At 45.6% G+C, this 20,334-nt stretch overlaps 1 protein-coding gene across 3 annotated transcripts; it reads right to left on the reverse strand.

Annotated features, from left to right (window-relative positions):
* Positions 1–5,451: 5,451 nt before the first annotated feature.
* LOC135825678 (uncharacterized) lies at positions 5,452–20,139 on the reverse strand. Of its 3 annotated transcripts, none has more exons than XM_065338299.1 (7): positions 19,908–20,139; positions 17,080–17,152; positions 15,162–15,240; positions 11,701–11,913; positions 9,419–9,637; positions 7,804–7,872; positions 5,452–6,044 (listed from the first exon to the last, which is right to left on the reverse strand). In XM_065338299.1, exons 1-6 carry the CDS (start codon positions 19,913–19,915, stop codon positions 7,808–7,810), a joined length of 657 nt encoding a protein of 218 aa, XP_065194371.1. In that variant the 5' UTR covers positions 19,916–20,139; the 3' UTR covers positions 5,452–6,044; positions 7,804–7,807. The 3 variants fall into 3 exon arrangements, with proteins under 3 accessions (XP_065194371.1, XP_065194370.1, XP_065194369.1); XM_065338298.1 differs by lacking the exon at positions 19,908–20,139 and adding an exon at positions 19,216–19,447 and having other exon boundaries at positions 5,452–6,039; XM_065338297.1 differs by lacking the exon at positions 19,908–20,139 and adding an exon at positions 19,216–19,442.
* Between the last annotated feature and the right edge of the window lie 195 nt (positions 20,140–20,334).

Consider the following 20,334-nt stretch of genomic DNA (forward strand, 5'->3'; position numbering starts at 1 on the left):
AGGTATTGTATTATGTGTCTCCGTGGCTGCAGGAAGCTGTTCGGACGTCCCGTGGTTCTGGAGGTTGGTGCTTCGTCTGCTGCACTAGCTGTGTCGGAGGCTCAAGTTCCGGTCTAAATTCATGGATTTCACTGATGCGCTTTTTGAGGAAGTTTACATATTTATGCTGTTGCCTCTTGTGTGCTCCGTGTGCGGCTGGTTGGGTTCTTTCCTTTATCTTTGGGTCCTTTTCATTTGCATTGAGTTTTTTTCATTTGCTTTGAGTTCTTTACATTTTAAAATTGTTTTGGGATTTACTTGCATTTCTATTATTGATAAAGACGGTATTTTTGCCCGTACAAGAGGCTTGAGACACTGTTCTCTGGACTCAATGCCGCTTCCATCCCCAGACAGCATTAGATCGAGAAAGTTTACCGACCGAGATTCGTTGATCGAATATTCCACTGCGAATGTAATATTGTTGTGCTGTCAGTTTCATTTGTAGATATTTGGTCTAACTTGGGTTTGACAGTGGAACAACTGGTCAAAGGATAGGTAGGTACATTTCTTTGACCGAGGGCTGTTGTCTGTGCATGAAAGAAGACTACATTATAGAGTGGGAGTAGAATGGGCGCTCTTTGTCAAACCATCCCACAGAAATGTTCACCTCATGTAGGAGTCCTGTCTACACATGTAGGCATGTAAAACAGTAGTCGCCACAAAACAATTCTCCTGGGCTAGTATTCATAATCTGTCAACACCGGAAGCCTAAGACAGGATAATGTCCACAACGGAAGAGTTAATTCAGAAAACGATTAACTATCCACAGACCGAGATCAACACAGCAGGGGGAACAGCCAGGAGAAGCACAAAGGCAAGATAGAAACCTGTCTCAGCAACAACAGCACTACAACGAGCGCAGTCGTAAGCAATTCAACTGGCCAGTCCTCAATCTGCCCTTCATCAGCGACTAAGATGCTGGTCGTGTCTCACGATGTGTTCGTCAGTTCAGTCTGTATGTTTGTGTTGTATTTGTGGACATCAATCACCCCCTATTCAATCACCCCTATGACACATTGGCCCAGAGACCAGAGTTACTGGCGTATTGGGCTCATAGTCAAAGTTTGGCTAAATTACATACTGAACTGCAAGGTACAAGAACGAAGGGTCACAGCTTCTCACAACAAAATAGCACAGCCATACCAATTATGCAAGTATACCAATCCAAGTTTCCTTGTAATATTTAGCCATCAAACTGTTGACTTGCCCAGTCCCTCGCATGAATCAATCATTTCAACCTGTGCAATGGCGGCCATCGCATAGGCCATCTTCAACGGCCAGCAGCAGCGAGGGTACGTCTTGAAATGTGCGGTAGATCATCCCCATAGTCTGCTATAACATGTCTCCAAGCTCCAGCAGGTGGTTTTGAATTTAGAAGTTATTCACTCAAGATCACTACACCATAGCTCAGTCATCCAGAGCATCACTACACCACTATAGCTCAGTCATCAGGTCAGAGCATTACTAGCCTATGGTGGAAGTCCCTGGTCCTAAGTTTGTCCTCATGGGGACAGTAACAAATTATTTTCCCCTTTTCAACTCCCTCAACTCATGAATAAAAATACTTGGGGAATGAATAAAATTTTGAACTCTCCAATAGACAAGCACTCACAGGATCCAACCTTGCGGCAGTAAAGTACACAAGGATTGCTGGCACATGCCTTTTCCCAGGCCGGGACTATCAGCATTAAAACAGTACTAGGAACAGTCTCTGCCCTCGCTGAAAGTTGAATGAAGTCGCTACAGGACGTCACTTGTCGAACAACAGCACAACATGGCGAGTAAGAAGATCTGGTCCACCACAACTAATCAACAAGGACTCAGCAAGGACTGCAACAGTCCCACAAGATCCTGGGAAATGTCTTATGTACTGGGAAGCTAGTGAACGTGAGTGTTCCAGACGTGTCACGCTCAAACCAAAAATTGAATTTCTCTCAGTTTGCTATGAGTACACGCAGTTCGTGTGCGTGTGTAGATGTCATCATGCACTTTTCTAGATTCTGGAGGGCCACGGCCATGCCCCAAACAGGACGGACATTTTGTGTTCTAGCTGCCAACTCCACTAGAAATTTTGGATCTATCTTGTCTGACTGTTGTATCATTGCTGTTTTGTTGTTGTGGACCAGATCTTCAATCTTGGAATGTTGCACTGTTGTCCAGCAAGTGGCGCTTCATGGTAGCTTCATTCAAGTTTTTGGGAGGGCCAGGATTGTTCCCCTATTGTTCCAGCGCAGGTAGCCTAGTCAAAAGGCATATGCCAGCTCTCCTTGTGTGCTCTCCTGCCACAAGGTTTGACTCTGGGAGTGCTAGCCATTGGAGACTTCAATATTTGAATATTTCACCAAGTGAGTTTTAATGAAGCGGAAAGGTGGTTCTTGACCAGGGAGTTGTGCGACTCCTTGTTCTTGACCTGCCCGGTACGCGAACCCGTCGAATTATTTATTCATTTTTTATTCAAGACCACTGGGACATGTAGCAGACTGTGGTGGTGGTATACCCCTCATTTCAGGACGTGCCCTTGTTGCTACTGGCCCTTGAAGATGGTCTATGTAATGGCCGCCATTGGACAGGTGGAATTGATCGTGTTGTGCAAGGGACTCAGTAAGTCTCCTGCCACCAGTTTGATGGCTAAATATTGCAAAAAACTTGGGCTAGCATGCGGACATAGTTGATTTGGCTGCACTGTTTTGCTGGGAGAAGCTATGATCCCTCGTTCTTGTACCTTGTTTCAGTGTGTAATTTAGTAATAATTTTGACTTCGTCCAATATCCAAGGAACGGAGGGTCTCTCGACGAAACTGTCATAGTGGGTGAATGAGGTCCACCCCGGGATAATTGGAGCCAACTTTGAGCAAAATCTGAAATTTGACCATGTTTGATCTGGATTCAGGGTACAGAGGGGAAGCTTGAAAGAGACTGCTCATTGCAACAGAGTGCAGAGTGGTAGACACACAAAGATAGCCAAACTCCTGTATTAAACTCACACGTACCTTAAATACTAACTCCCTTTTCTCCCTACACAACACTCCAGACTTGTATTGTCCATACTACACGGTACTTTGATTTGCACCGGGTGTACTCCACACACACACACACATAGTACAGTCATGGAGAAAGAAAGGCCTGTCGATGCTTGGTTGTGAAGTGGAACTACTCTTCTTCTGCGGGGAGAGGAGAGTGTGTATTCAGCTCCGGATAAGGCATAATTTAACCCCAATCGCGAGATAGTGGTACCGACTTCAGCCTGTATTTTAGAGGGAAATGGCTGCTCCCCACACCGGAGCTTGTGTTTTACTGCCAACTTGACTAGCACTTGACTGACTCATGACTGCCATCCAGAGCACACGAGAAGTCCATTGAACCTTAGACTCGGCAAACATGCAAGCAAGCACCACTCCCTGCTCAAATAACAGTGTTGCTGGGAATTCACCCGTCATCACTTGAGCTTGAGTCACGTAGTAGGCTGAGGAAGATTGTGTGCTTCTCGTGCAGGGTGCTCTGGATGTCAGGCGTGAGTCAGTCAAGTAGTCGGCGGAATAATGCAAGCTCTGGTGTGGGGAGCAACCAACTTTCCTTCGAAACCGAATTACTTGATTACGGAAATATGAACTACATGTAACTAGCTAGTATATACCTCGGCTGTGCCTTGGTTTGTATATGTATGTTGACCAAGTACTAGGGCAATACCAGCCAATAATCGCACGAATGGCAGTGCCAGCCGTGAGTAATTAGTGTATAGTATAATTATTATACAAATTTCCCATCTAATCAACTGGTTAGGTTATAGTATCCGTACATGTTCAGGTTGTGTTATATTCAGGTATGTTTCAGTATAACAAGTGCATGCTTTCCAGGGTAAAATGGCTACTAGTACTTACATAGTGTACATACCTGTAATGATGGAGATAAGCTTTAGTCTGTAGCACATGAAGTTGGTCGTCGGAGCTGTACTTTCACTCATATACTACTTAGTAACTAGTACTGTAGTAGGGTACTGTTGGTCGAGAGGCGGTACGCGGTGTGCTCCTGACTCCTGAAAACCAAAAAAGCAAAACGTGCGCGTTACAAATACGCTATGCAGTAGTAGAGACATGTAAATAGTTTGTTCGCTGGTCCCATACCTGCTAGTGTCCGTACGGTGAAGACAAGGCTATGGTTCGAGTGCTCAACGAGCAACACTAGGAGACACTCTTTTCAAACCGAATTATTTCTCAGGTTCTCCACTGGTACTGACTGAGAACTGTCCAGTTTTCCTGTCCTGTCGGCTTTCGAGTTTTGCTTGCCTCTTGCAGGCTCGACACTCTGCGGCGAAAGCTTTCCTTTCAAGCATGTCGACTGCAGGCTGGACCCGGGCGCGCACTCGTCAGCTGCCTTTCCTGCACATGACTACATGACTACTGTATACTGATTATCCATGATACACACACGATCGATACGAGACTAGCGACAAAATTAATGTAAAAAATTAATACTGGTATGCGGTTGCCTTTGGATATGCAACTACTTCAAGAACTTGTAAAGAAAAGGAGCAGAAGTGGTTTTGAGGTAGATAAGACACTCCTGCAATCTGATCGAGTTACTCAGATAAGGTGTTGGGCGTTGCGCAGCCCCTAGCCTAGGCCTGCGAACACTGACACTGGGCTGCGAAATGGTGCCAGGCGCAAACTAAGTTTTTTGACTCGCGCGATCAAGCAGCACTGCACTGAGTAGTGCCAGGTGCCTTGTTAGTATAGACTATCATGAGTTGTTCTGTAACTGAGGTGACTGAGGTGTGATCTGATACAAATCAGATGAGATCAAGAGGGTCGTAAACATAAGACGACTCCCTGAGAAAATCACATCAAAATAAAAACGTTTTGACTAGTTTGAGGGAAAGACACAATATAAAAGGAAAAGATTAAAGCCATGTGTTGCATACATGTTTGAAAACGCCCCACGATGATAACAATGCGTGAACTAATGATGAGCACGGCGTTGAGAACAATGTTTTAGCAAGGAGTCGTCCACCCAGCAATGCGAACTGTCTAACACACACACACACCCACACACACCACACACACCCACACCCACACCCGCACACACTCGATATAGGCTAAGGCCTGTGGAGAATCCATAAATACAAATGTACACACACACACAATCACACAATGTGCATACACACACACGCGCGCGCGCACACACACACACCCGCATACACTTAGCACGCACACACAGAAATGCTCATACTTGTTCACTGCCAGAAACAATCCCAAGTATGGGCTCACCGCACCAGAGTAAGTGGTGTAGATGAACACAGACACAGCACATACTTCAGACACCCATCAGCGAAGGCCAGGATTATGTACTACTATGCCGGTATCCTCTTTGTATGTGAGCCGTATGCCAAGCCTAGCCCCGAACGCAAACCCAGACATAGGTTCTTCATAATATCTTCGTTTCATATAAAGCAGAATATCTCCAGTACAGTACTAAGGCATATTCCAAATTGATATCAATCAGATGGAAGATACAATCATGTACTTTTCAAAAGGGTTCAATATCATAATATTGTAGCAATTTAATCAGAAACATGAAAAGAAACCCATCGCTCTGGCCATGGTATAATTGCTGTTTCACTGCATGGACACCATGGTAGCACACTACTTGAGCGGTACAACCGTCCAATGCATTAATGAAATAGTACCAGTGTAGGTTTCCGGTACTACACTCTGCGTTCTGTCAACACATTTTCACGACTTCACGACTTCAAGTAATGTTTCACCCGAAGAAGAAAACCCTATGATGTGAGAACTAGAGGATCTAGAAGCACACTGCTATCTGGTGGCTTCATGACATCATCCGAATTGATGAGGATCTAGAAGCACACTGCTATCTGATGGCTTCATGACATCATCCGAATTGATGCACTATTCCATGTGTCAGAAATGACATCGTTCCGGTTGAAGCACTGTTCCATGTGTCCGAGAAGGTGAAGATTAACGTCACAAACTGGCAGTGTCAACTGTGCTGTTAGTCGAACAAACATTTCCAGTCACCCATGCGCACACATGCCACACATGAACATAAACCCATGCACATACATACACACATATATACACACATGCGCTCCCACACACGTCCACACACACACACACACACACGCGCGTGCACACACACACACCACACATATACACACACCATGCACACACACACATGCACGCACACGTGCACAGAGATAGATTATGAACAACACAGTTAGAGGTGCACTTCCATACATACTAGGGTTAGAGGAGCACTTCCATACATACTAGGGTTGATATTTTTTAAACGTATGCATACAGCTATTCATTCAACGCTGAGTCGCTCCCCGGGACTTGATGTGGGCTGCCCTCCACTGTGGATTGTTGGGGTTGAAACAAAATGAAATGAAAAGGCGACGAGGAGACAATAACTTTAACCCTTTCGGGCCCACAATTATTTCAAGAAATGCACTGCATACGCGAGCCCAGGTACTTTTCTGGTCGTAACTTTGGTGTCCTTTGGCCGATTTTGGTGATCTTGGGCTTTCTGGAAAGCTCTTGGCCAGAGGAACACAGCGATAGCCAGCAATACATCACTCGATCCACAGAACCAGCGCCGCAGCGCGATACGGCGCTCCAAAGCCAGCATTGCGAGCGCCCAACTCAAATTCTCTGCCATTTCAACAAATTGCATCGCAGATCGCTCAAATTTTTTTCCTGGAGAGCTGAGAAACATGCCTTTGCGATGACGTGAACTATCTGTAGCTGCGTGGGCCGCGAGTCAGGGAAAACCCCTAAAAACGAGTTCAAAATGCACGCGCTCGAGTTGACTCTGCTGAGCGAATTTAGTTCGAGTCTCGTATCTCCCCGCTCACCGAACTCAGATCGCTTTCGGGTTTTTTCGAGCCGATAGCTGAGACAATTCTAATGTCGATAGCCCTTTCGATTGTCCGTTTTGGTCAAGGGACAGCCGAGTTACGCCAGGTTACGCTTTGAAAAGTATGCACTCGGATATATCCGTACTATGGGCCTCAAAGGGTTAATGCGATTAATAGTATTAGTGAAGCGGACATTACAAAATGATGAATGAGAATACATGTATCTAAAATGGTTGTTCCTAATCGATTTTCTTGAGACTATCATCAGGGAAAATCGTCTCACAATAGAGGCTATACGGAGAAACAAACTACTTATAGGTTATCGGATAGTGGGAAGTATACAAGGTGAGGTGTGAAAAAAAAACTAAATTTTTTCTTCTAATTTCTTTCGTCTTCTCTCCCACTTTAGTTTTTTTTTCACACCTCACCTTGTATACTTCCCACTATCCGATAACCTATAAGTAGTTTGTTTCTCCGTATAGACTCTATTGTGAGACGATTTTCCCTGATGATAGTCTCAGGAAAATCGATTAGGAACAACCATTTTAGATACATGTATTCTCATTCATCATTTTGTAATGTCCGCTTCACTAATACTATTAATCGCATTAACAAAATGAAATGCGCAAATATTGGACTTTGATGAACGAGCAGCATAGACTGGGGGTTGCACTTAGGTTCAATGCTACTAGTATCATCTTCAGCTTAGCACACAGTACATCAATCAGTTTTCTTTTGTTGATTTGAGCTTCCTAGCAGGGCAGAGGTCACATGATCTCTCAACCTGCCTCTGCACTGAGGACCGGGTACCCGTGCATGTTGAACTGCTGCTGCTGCTAAATATGGACATGCAGCAGTTGCACCATTGTGCCTGTAAATACACCTCACCTCCTCAAAAGGTCGAGGTCTTCCCAATACCAATGACTGTACCATGAGTTCCCATCGTGTACTTGGAACCTACAGAATACCAACACATACACCAACACATACACCAACACATACACCAACATATCCACCAACACATACACCAACACATACACCAACTTACACCTCATTCCATATTCACCCACATACAATTGGCCATCTACATAAGTGGTGAATATTGCTGACTATTCACCGCTTATATTCACCGCTTTCATTCACCACTTTTCAATACTTACTGTAAAGAGAGCAGTACTCGGTGCTGCGCTTGTTTCCTCTTCAGTCAGCGCACCGGAGCTGCCGAATGCCCTACAAAATTTCCACTCTAATTTCCGTAAACAGGACTTTTCCGAGTACAAACAAAATTCCTTGCTTGCCATTGCCGCTGGATCCGCATGTGACCAGGTGCTGATAAGTCATCAACCAGCAGTGAGCATCTTCACAGACGGAGCGTTCCAGCGAGCAAACAAGGTTTTGGACGCTCAACATGTCAATGGCCCGATGATTGCGGATCAAGCGGCAAGCCAGGAATTTCGTTCGTACTGTTCACGGACGTTAGCGTAGAATTTTCCTAGGGCACACAACAGCTCCGAAACACTGCCTGAAAAGAAAAGAAGTGAGGGTAGAATCGCTTGGCTCGCTGTTTATAAACCGACTCCCGAATTGGCGCGATGATCGCGGATTGGTCAAATCTTCGCATCAAAACGGACGATGATTGGCTCCCGTCAAGCATGAGTGTGTTTTCCATGGTGATTGGCGCGAGCGTGTTCTCCAAGGTCATCAACTCCCATGCCACATGCACCAGTACGTGTACACGATCGATTGAACAAGATTCTGAACACGCCGCTCTCCGATTCATGCAAGAACACGCCAGTTGGTTTGCGATACTGAAGCAACAACGACTTACGTTAGTTCTGCGTACACGTACATGTTTGACCAACGTGACTCGTTTGTTGAGCTTTAGGCATTTAGGGACGATAGGGTGAATATGGAGAGGTATAAGTCTAATATTACCTTCAGCCTCGTGAATATGGGCGAATATTCACTAGTTATACAAACCTCAGCTTCGCCTCGGTTTGTATACTAGTGAATATTCGCCCATATTCACTCGGCTTCAGATAATATTATATACATACACACCAACGTAACAATACACCTACATACACATGTGCACCCATACCAACATGCATACTTAGCTACTAACATACCAAACAACATACATCGCAACTTGCACAAACACTGTACTAGCTCAGTCACTGCCATGACCGGTCACGCGGGTCTCACCCGAAGAGGACATGCACAAATACACACATGCATGGCACTATGCGTATATACACACCAGATACCAAAATATACACGTTCATCCATACGCGCGCGCACACACACACACACACACGCACTCGCGCGAGCGTGCATAATACAGACACTTGTGGACACGCAATGTGTAGCTGTATGCGCACACGTGTGCGTGTATGGGGGGGGGGGGGGGGAGGCTAAGAGTTAGCATTAAAGTAGTGCAATTATTCAAGTTTTAGACATTTTAATACCTAAGTACACCCACTTTGCATGTACGAGTACATACTTTTTGACGTGCGCCGTGGTTTATCTTCATACCAATAGCGATAACCTTGCTTTGCACGTTCGTTGTACTCCGATTGCATCACACCACGTTTTCCACCGGTGCCGTTAGCGGGAGCTGATTGAGTTCTGTGATGCTGACGTGCCACGAGAGGCCGTGAATCTACTTCTGGCAGGGTGGCGCCAAGCTCATGACTCATATACCTTTGAAACAAGTCCGATCCTATGATAACGACAACAAGAACAAACAGCACAATGTGCCAAGTCAAAACTGGTACTACTTTAGACAAACGTGTTGTCCACGGTCATACAGAATAACCTAGTCAACTAATGTTGTGATGAAGTTGGTTGTTCCTGCGTGGAACACACGCTTCATGCCGAACTTGACACTTGACTGACTTCACCACTAATAGCGTTAAAGTCGCTATTTCTAAGCTCGTACTGTTGTCCCTCACGCGGACGTGCGACTAGTTGTTGGAGGTGACAGCGCTGTGAATAGCTACTGGCTCTCAACGTCTGTTTAGCACAACTCCATGAGCGGCTGTGACTCACACTGCTACTCGGGGCTTCATAAGGTGTTTGTTGCACTGTAAAATTTGTGCAAACTAGTGTAAAATAGTGTAAATGGAGCGTCTTGGTAAGTTTGTATCCCTGGTGATGGTTCGACCTGGAGAGCACTATATGTGGTGCTTTTCAGGCACAATCTTCCTCAGCCTACTCAAGCTCAACTGATGAGGGGTGAATTCCCCGAAGCACTGTGTCTTTTAAAGCAGGGAGTGGTGCTTTCTTTCAGGTTTGCCGAGTGGAAGGTGTGGCATGCTCCTCGTGTGCTCTGGATGGCAGTCGTGAGTCAGTCAAGTGTCAAGATCGGCAGGAAGTGTCTGTTCCAAGTAGGAAAAACCAACTTCATCACCAATCACCAATGCCGTCGAAGTCACTACTCCTAAAGTAAGCACGGTTGTGGACATTGATGAAATCCGTCGGTGGAATGACCGGGGTCTGCGCCCTTACTGTCTCGTCGGTGGAATGACCGGGACCTGCGCCCTTACTGTCAACACACACACTGTAGTCTACATACACACTGCAAAATGGACTGGCACAGTCCAGCATTCAATGGAGTCATAATTCAATGAATGTGTAGCATGTGCGTACTGAAGGCTGCAAGGCCAGCGCCCCGTGGCCCCATGACTTCTCACCAGATTTCAATGTCCACAGCAGTAGATGTAATATTAGTGATGTTCTGCTCTAAGTCACCGGAACCCAGTCAACAATCTTTGCCTTCTCGTAACGTCTAGAAAACTTATTCGGCAAAGAAAACCCCATGGAATATGTACTCGGAAATTCCCGTTTCAAATTTAACAGTTTTCTCACTAATTAAACTAAATATCCGCACGGATTTTCTTTGCATGTGCAACAACATAGGGAACCAAATCTCAGCATACAAATCTGGTCCCAAAATGCGCAAAGCCGTAGACTCTAACCCAGGCACCTGTTCTCTACGTCATTTCTCTACGTTTCACGTATAGCAGAACCTCACCGGTATCAGAATAGCCCAGTCAAGTGGATGTAACAGGATCTTGTAATCCGAACTACATGCTTTCAATCATGGAAATGAATGCCAACAATTCTCAACTAACAACTAAGAAAATAGGAGGTTAAGTGATAATGACATCACTACTAAGATCTCTTCAGTAATCTCTAAAGACTTTGAGCGGCAACGGCTGGGTGGTATGATGCTTTGCAAGGTCCATGCAATTTCACTATTTTGAAACAGCTGTGCTGTGGCGGCTGCTGCTGCTGCTGCCGGGTTTCCTGACACTGTGGCTGATCCCATTGTGGCAACCACTACTATGCTTGCTCTCTTAGCTTACTATGATTAATCACACAACAATTTCTTGTCTCAAACATGACTGGCACCTGCTACAAGAATCATCAAAAATCTAAATTGTTTTTGGGGTGAAGCATAGCTGGTCCAGCCTGATTTTCACATGTCCAGCACCACCAATTCTGCTTTGCAAAGAGACCACAATGAACCAGTCATTACGGTTAAGTGGTCAGCACCTGGGTGTGAGCAATGGTGGCTACTAGGCCCTGATTGCTGCCGGGTGCTGCTGTCACGGCTTCCCCCACCGCCACCATCCCTAGCTAGTGGGTGCTTCTGCAGCTGCTACTGCTACTGCTCTCTTAGCACACATGAACATGTAATCATACAGAAAGGCAGCGAAGCACCAATGCGCAGTGGACATCTACACTGGTGACACGTCTAGGTACAGTACTACGACTAACCTGCTGATGGCATGGACTGCCGCCTTGCTGCATTGCTTCTGCGCCGCATAGCTTCTTGACTGTATGGCGAGATATACTTCATCTGTGACTGCGGCTGTGTGTGCTCTGTGACCGTTGCTGAATGTGACGTCCATGGAGTCCTCTCGTGGGGAGGTGGCATTTGCACTGAAGCATTAAATTCCACATGGCGTGAGTTTGGAGTGTTCCTGGAAGCTGTAAGATAAATAGAAGCCAGGATAAAACTAGGTTTATGGGCAGGGTATGGGCAGGTGTAGGGATAGGAGCATGGGTAGGGCCTAGGGGTATGGGTAGGAGCATGGGTAGGGGTATGGGTAGGGGTATGGGTAGGAGCATGGGTAGGGGTATGGGTTGGAGCATGGGTAGGGGTATGGGTTGGAGCATGGGTAGGGGTATGGGTTGGAGCATGGGTAGGGGTATGGGTTGGAGCATGGGTATGAGTATGGGTTGGAGCATGGGTAGGGGTAGGGGTATGGGTTGGAGCATGGGTAGGGGTATGGGTTGGAGCATGGGTAGGGGTATGGGTTGGAGCATGGGTAGGGGTATGGGTATGGGTTGGAGCATGGGTAGGGGCATGGGTAGGGGTATGGGTAGGAGCATGGGTAGGGGTATGAGTATGGGTTGGAGCATGGGTAGGGGTATGTGTTGGAGCATGGGTTGGAGCATGGGTAGGGGTATGGGTTGGAGCATGGGTATGGGTATGGGTTGGAGCATGGGTAGGGGTAGGGGTATGGGTAGGGGTATGGGTTGGAGCATGGGTAGGGGTATGGGTTGGAGCATGGGTATGGGTAGGGGTATGGGTTGGAGCATGGGTAGGGGTATGGGTTGGAGCATGGGTAGGGGTATGGGTATGGGTTGGAGCATGGGTAGGGGTTGGAGCATGGGTATGGGTCCTGGTATCAGTATACTGTATAAGTACAGTAGGTATCGGTTATAGCGTGGGTGTTTAAAAAAAACGGTTATAGCGTGGGTGTTTGAAAAACGACTTTCTATTCTTATTTCCGATATTTCTTACACACGATAAATCAAGTGTGACATATCATGTGCATGTGCGCAGAGGCAGGAAGATCATCGCATATGCAATGTAGTGTTACTGTGCGTGCGGCTGGTCATAGTCACATAGGCTTACCATGTGGCTATGCAACGTCAGTTACATGACCACAACAGTTGAACCTGCAGCACTACGTAGTCTACGACCCAACGGGAGTCAGATCAGAACTGCATTGGACAGATGTTATTACTACAGGTGATATACTTTCTACTAATCTGGTATGTTTTTGCTACACAAAGTCCATTCTTAGGACCGATACATTCTTCATGAAGTTGATTGTTCCAACTAGGAACACACGCTTCTTGCCGAACTTGACACTTGACTGACTCACGACTGCCATCCGGAGCTAAGTTCGATATATTCTACTGTACGATAAAATTGCTTGTAAGAATAAATGTGCACTTGAAACCCATGTTATGATTATGAAAACATGAGAGTTCATTATTGTAGGCAGTATATTATTTTGCACGACCACGCTATAACCGATACGCACTGTACACATTTTCGTTCACGAAATCTTTCGTGAGATTACTCCACCAGCAGGCTTGTTACGTACTAAAGTTCGTTTTTGGTCAAGGTCTGTCACCCCGAACGTTCAGAAAAAGACTTTAGTTTGGTACAAACTTTAGTAATGTCGTGCCCCCTAACGAATATAGCGAAAGTGAATTTCAAACGAAAATTTGTACTTATACAGTAGGTATGGGTATAGGTAGTATGGTAGTGTGATAGTGGTATGGGTATGGGTAGGAGCATGGGTATGGGTAGGAGCATGGGTAGGGGTATGGGTAGGAGCATGGGTATGGGTAGGAGCATGGGTATGGGTAGGAGCATGGGTAGGGGTAGGAGCATGGGTATGGGCAGGAGCATGGGTATGGGTAGGAGCATGGGTAGGGGTAGGTATGGGTATGGGTAGGAGCATGGGTATGGGTAGGAGCATGGGTATGGGTAGGAGCATGGGTATGGGTAGGAGCATGGGTAGGGGCAGGAGCATGGGTATGGGCAGGAGCATGGGTATGGGTAGGAGCATGGGTAGGAGCATGGGTAGGGGTAGGTATGGTATGGGTAGGAGCATGGGTATGGGTAGGAGCATGGGTATGGGTAGGAGCATGGGTAGGGGTAGGAGCATGGGTATGGGCAGGAGCATGGGTATGGGCAGGAGCATGGGTATGGGTAGGAGCATGGGTAGGGGTAGGTATGGGTATGGGTAAGAGCATGGGTATGGGTAGGAGCATGGATATGGGTAGGAGCATGGGTAGGGGCATGGGTAGGGGTATTGAAAGGATACCAGTCAGTGATATAATCAAGGTTATGGGCTGGGATGAGGGCAAGGAAAAATGGAAGGGAGGATGAGGGAGGGATGCAGGCAAAGACAATGGAAGGGGTATGGGCAGTGATGAGGGCAAAGAAATCGAACAGGTCAAGGTGCTTTCAGACAGATAGGAAACAGTGATGATCTGACAGCATTGACTGTTCCATTGCTCTGGGCAGGCATGTGTACTACTCGTACTAGCTAGTGTGTGTCAGCATGCATATGTGAATGTAACTGTGCACTGACATCATTAAGTTTGGCCAGGGCGAGGAACACACTAGCGTAAGTCATACAGCGACGGGAAGAGATAAAACTCAGGCTTTTGGTGCCGGTTTTGTGACCGTGACATGTACAGGCACTAAATGGGAGATGGGCAGACGGTCACTTAGCGTTGGCTTCTCGTGATGGTCATGTGGCAACAGGTGACTATAAAGTTACATAGCTAGAACATGATCACATGTCTGCATATTCACACTGCCATCACCCATGTCTGCATTTCAACACTAGCTCTTACTAGAGAATTTGCGCACAAAGAAAATTCGTAGCGCCGTAACGAATATTTTTAACGAAAAAAGCTACCGAATATTCGTAAATCGTGAGGTTGCGCACAACGTGTGAACTTTTTCGTAGTAGGTCGACACGGCGCGAGCACATGCGCACGGAGAGTCAGGACCGGGAGTTCTAAAATATCAGTATTTTAGTACTCCACGTTACGATGAATATTTTCGTAGATCAGCTCTGTTTCGTTCGCGTTTGGACGGATCTTCGTAGTAACTTTCGTTACTCGAACCAGGAGGGTCGAAATCTTACGATTTTTGTTGTGCTCAACCTCTCTATTGTGTCTACCATTCGGCACTAGCTCTGCTCATCACATCACAAACTGTTCAGAATGAGTGGCATTCACAGATTCATCCTTTCCACCATGCAGTTGTTTCTTTCAGTCTGAACTCACCCTAATGGGATGAAATGCATAACAGCAAGTACTGTGGGGGCAATGCCGGTAGTCTCAGTGGCTTTTAAAATGCACACGCACAATTCTCTGCATTGTAAACACACCCAAAACAGTTCTGGTAGTGCAATTACCATTCTGACTTGCTGTAGGTATCTGTGGCATACATAGCGGTAGAACACCTCCGGTTGGTAGAGCTACTAGTGAATATGTCTGCAATCAGATCAATCAAACACATACACACACACACATACACACACACACACACATACACACACAGACACATACACACACACACACACACACCGGCACATACACACACATACACACACACACACACCGGCACATACACACACACGCACACGCATCAGCCCATTCAGATCAAATTCAATAATTATATTGATTGTTTTGCTGTAAGAAAGAAGCAAGAAGTGATGTGATACTTATCATAAAGTCGAAATAATCTTAAACTTGCATTCCCAGTCCTCTGGCAACGGAATTGGATTGATTGATTTCAGAAAAACTAGTACGGATTAGTGGTAGTAACTTGAGTGATAATTAATATTAGGGCTGAAACGATCGTGGATTTTCAAGTATCGATTACTCTTTAGGTTAACGATCGAGTAATCGATTATAATCGTTAGCAAATAGAGTCATAATTCTGTGCAAACATTACTCTGTTTCCACAAACTATGCCTTCATAATACCAACAAATCTGCATTAGTGAAAGGGTAGCTCCGAAACATGGCAGTTTTGAAGTCAATTTAACCTCAGAACATGAACCATACCCCTGGCAACTGCATACTCCCAGCGTAAACTGATTCAAACTTCACAAAACGAGGGCTTACAGTACTTTCTGGACACAAATTTAAAAAACGCAAAATAATCGTAATCGGTAATCTAAACGATTGCTCGATCGTTAGAGTTAGCAAACGAGTACTCGATTATTCGGTATAATCGTTTCAGCCCTAATAATTATAAGAATGTTGATCGCTCGCAACGTTCGAGATCGTCACTACCAGCATAGTGGAACAATTTTTAGTCGGAACCACTTATGGCCCTTATGGGCACTGCATGTACAAAGTGAGTTGCTAGTGAGTCGCTACTATATCCCTGTGCTGCGACTTTGCTCCAGCATGTCAACTGATGATGTCTGCACATAACCACTATACGAGCAAAACTGTGAAGCAAAGACAAGTGTGGTGTAGCCTCGGAGTAAATTCCCAATGGCCAGAAGAGCCTGGTAAAAATACGCATTTGTTGTAAAGAGTGGGCTTGGTATTGAGACGCCTTTGTTTATACTGCTACAGTACTGTAGGGCGCCGAAGAATGGAGCACCGAAGAACGACCAGGCTAGCATTCCACCAAGCATCACATACCAATGTATACACGGTGACATAACTGTTCATAGACTGTCATACATGAAAATAAGAATGATCTAGACTAGGAGCCTGACCCACGAGTTCTTCAGCAACCGACAGTCCTGTAGTTCTCTTCCTGCATTACTATTTCTTTTGCCCATGGAGCTGTCCTACTCACAAATGCTCGTATCCGTGACCACAGTGAAACAACTGGTGTAAATTGTGGATAGCAATCATAATATCCTATTTCTATCCTGATGGGAGATCGGTGGAATGCTCTTCCTTCTGACAGTCATTTCACACAATCTCCTCCAATTTTGCTCACCATACTAAACAAGTTGTCATACCGCTCCTGCTACTGTTGCTACTACTGTAAAGTGAGAAATTTTCGCTAGAGATTAAATTTCGCTATTTTCGCGACCATCACACATTCGCGAATATAAATCACCGCAAACCCCTAAGTGCATTGATTGTAGACAGTACAAGATCCGACTGAAGAGATAGAATCGCAAAACTTTCTCATCGTAAACCAGCCCAATTTATGAAAACGCTAAATTTGCGCACCGCGAAAGTTTGTCGCTTTACGGTACCTAATCCAAAAACACAATGTGTTTTTGGAAGACATGTCATGTCTTCCAATCAATACTTTATTATCATTCAGCAGTGAATTTATCACACAGCATTAGGGTACCTTTGCTCGTTGCTTGGCCCAGTGATCGGTCTTCACAGCTTCACAAGGTTCATTGGAAGCCCAGAAGGAGAAGCTGCACATAGATTTCGAAGTACATTGTAGATAAAATATGAAAGGTGGCAAGTTACATATGGCATTCATTTGATCAAAGACTTCAAAAGGGGAATGGTACAAAATCAAAGCTCATTGTTGTTTAGTTGTAGTCATAGGCGGGAGTCAAAAGTGTTAATCGGAGGAAACTGCAATGATTCATTTGCCACAGCATTACTCATCGGATTTGTAAAAATTAGGGCTGAGTCGGGTAGCATTTTCTTCGGGTATCGGGTTCGGGTAGTTTTCCACGGGTAGCACGGGTACCCGTTCGGGTAATGTCCCCATGGTAGCACCACAATGCACCCATTCCCTTACACACTGGGTAGACATGCGGAGTATTGCATGATTTTGGACACGTGCACTGTACATGATGTCATCTGCGACTTCGGGTTTTCGGGTACTATTCTGTACCCGTCTACCCGAGGTCCTCACGGGTAGCACGGGTACCGACTACCCGTGCGCACCACTAGCAAGAATCTACCAGAATCACAAGTGAAATCCACTAGTCTTGTTGCGTACATGACCATGGCTGCTGTGCATCTGTTTTGAATCAAAGTTGAAAGACATGCTGAAAGACATGCAGCCAGGGGTGTCGGAAGGTATTCCACATTGGTGTGGCGATGAAGAGAGTGTGTGTGTGGGGGGGGGGGGGGATTGAGCTCAAACGACCCATGTTTTATTGCTTCAAAATCACCAGATTAAAAAAAAAACTATTGCGGCTTTGGCCCCACCTAGAGCACAGGTTCCGACACCCCTGACAGGGAGTCTGTTCTAGTCTCCGTCCTAGTCTGAGTCAGTCGCTTATCCGGCGGCGGTCAGTCATCCAACAGCTCACTGACAGCTAGCACCGTGTACATTTCTACAGTTCTTTTATTACAGTTCTATTACATTTCAACAGTTCTATTACAGTTCTACTTCAACTGTGCATGACGAACTGAACAGTGACCATAGTAAACGTTTCCTTTCTGGAACATTACAAGCGTTACAATACATGTGAGTCAGTCTATCTGATGGATGAGCACGACGACTGTCTCTACGTTAATACCGTTACGTACCGTTGATCCCCCCCCCCCCCCAGCTATATCGCTTCTCAGCTGGGTTTTCAGCAGGGGGCGGGAATTAGATCAAGGCTCTCAAGTGCAGTACGATGTACAACGTGGGAGTTCAGACTCTATATTAAAGCTGTATTGTGCACATTTTCATCCTGCACTGGCACGTACAGCGTACAGCAGTGTATGCGTTGGTTCCACATCGTATTCCGTTGTACACACCGAAGTCGCTTCACAAGAAGAAATTCGACAGGGGGCGGATCAACGGTACTTTAAGGTACTAGTAACATAGATGAGCACGGCGACTGTTTCAGGATAATACTGGTAATATAGTCAGTATATATGCAGTAGTAGCAACTGAAATCCGACCCCTGATTTCTGTGCTCGAGTGCAGCACTGACTCTAGCCGTCTCTATTTCGTAGTGCTACAATCCTGTGCTGCCCCCCCCCCCCCCCCCCCGGTCTTTGCAATGTGAGCGCACCGCTCCAGGGGTCGAATTTCAGTTGCCAGCACTTAAAATGATCACAGCGACTATCTCAGGATAATACTAGTAACTGAGCATCAAAATACTGATAAAATCATGATGTGCAGTCCTTTGATGCGTAGAATATGGCTATGTAGCTTCAGTTATCCAGACTATTCATTTATCCAACAGCGTCCCGTCCCGAAGGTGCTGGATTACTGACATACAACTGTACCAGTGATTTTACGTCAGAATGACCTAATCTTTGTTGGGATTTCTCTGTCAATAACATAACAACACCGGGCCGTACACGGGCCGTACATGTAGACAGTGCTTTGGTTGACAGCATGTTCCAAGGCGGAGGACACCCTGTGTTCAAAAACAGTGCTCCTTACTACAACCTCCTAGTGGCAAGTGGAAGATGCTGTCAGCCAAACAACGTGTTTTCAACCAACCAAGGCTGATCTAGTAGCACTATGTAGACAGTAGTACAGTTCATTGGCATCTCCATCAGGATGGCATCATCTCACCTTGCATGAACAGTGACAGGACGCTTAGGACGGACACCCTTGACGACAACATTGAAACAAAACTCCTCATCGTCACCAGACTCGCTGGCAGTGAGCCGTGCAGACATTGTTGAGCGCCGAAGAATGTTCCCATCAGTCGCACTATATCTATGCACGTCTACTAAGGTCTCCAGCAGCCTGGCTAGGACAAACTAATTACTTGACCTTTTCAAGTGGTAGCTCTATCACTTGCATCAGATGCAACATTGCAAGCTGAAGTAACTATCCTACTGTCAACATGTCTTGCATTGTCTACGACTACGGTCACGAACACGCCTGATTCTTATCGCAATTATTTTTTAGAGATACCATGGATACAGCGAGTCAGTGAGTCAGTGCTCAACAGCCGACGCCTACACAAATGGCTAGCAACGAACACAAACATCCACCCATGTACCCACCACAGCACCGAAGGCAACGTGCAATGCCGATCTACGTAACGTCCCCTCAAATAGCAGCAGTCCGCACCATCACAACTGCGTACACCACCATCAAATACCACAACTACAATTATGGCACAAGTGCTTGAAGTAGAAAGACACAGCTAGCTAGCATGACCATAATGACGGAATCATGAGTGTCAATGACTGAAATAGGTACTCATGCAGGAGAACTAACGTGACAAAACCAATATTCGTGGCATCTATTCTTACCCACTCATTGTGACATTCAGACGTTGCCTTGCAGGCTAGTAATAGTGATCTCCACTAGTATACTATTCCGGGACCCTATTCGTTAGCTTTGAGTCTGAATCGACCAAAATAGTAGCGAATACTACAAATAATTCAGACGCTACTCTAGATCAACCGACATAATTGCAATATCACTGAGAGTCCTGTAGTCCACGAGATTATTCAACAAAATAAGTCACAGTTTCTATGCCTAGAAATAGAAATCTAAGAAAAGCCGAAATGCATACGGTAAAAATTAGTTTGTTTGGACGCATGACTGTTTCATGTCGATGTCATGACAATGTCATGACATCATGACCATGATCAAGATGATTGTGAAAATAAAAATAATTTATAAATCCAAAAGAAAATTTGTTTGATTACTGTCACTCTGTTTTTCTACATTCTA

Source organism: Sycon ciliatum, chromosome 10, assembly GCF_964019385.1.
Source record: "Sycon ciliatum chromosome 10, ocSycCili1.1, whole genome shotgun sequence".
In the NCBI taxonomy this organism is placed as follows: Eukaryota; Metazoa; Porifera; class Calcarea; order Leucosolenida; family Sycettidae; genus Sycon; species Sycon ciliatum.

Bases quoted from the DNA above. Each gene is read 5' to 3' on its own strand.
- LOC135825678 (XM_065338298.1), bottom strand. From the start codon at position 19,322: ATGTCTGCACGGCTCACTGCCAGCGAGTCTGGTGACGATGAGGAGTTT. The intron at 15,241-17,079 runs GTACCCTAATGC...ATCTGATTGCAG, and splicing joins GGGCCAAGCAACGAGCAAAG to ACATATTCACTAGTAGCTCT. The intron at 9,638-11,700 runs GTTAGTCGTAGT...TCGTTATCATAG, and splicing joins GCAGTCCATGCCATCAGCAG to GATCGGACTTGTTTCAAAGG.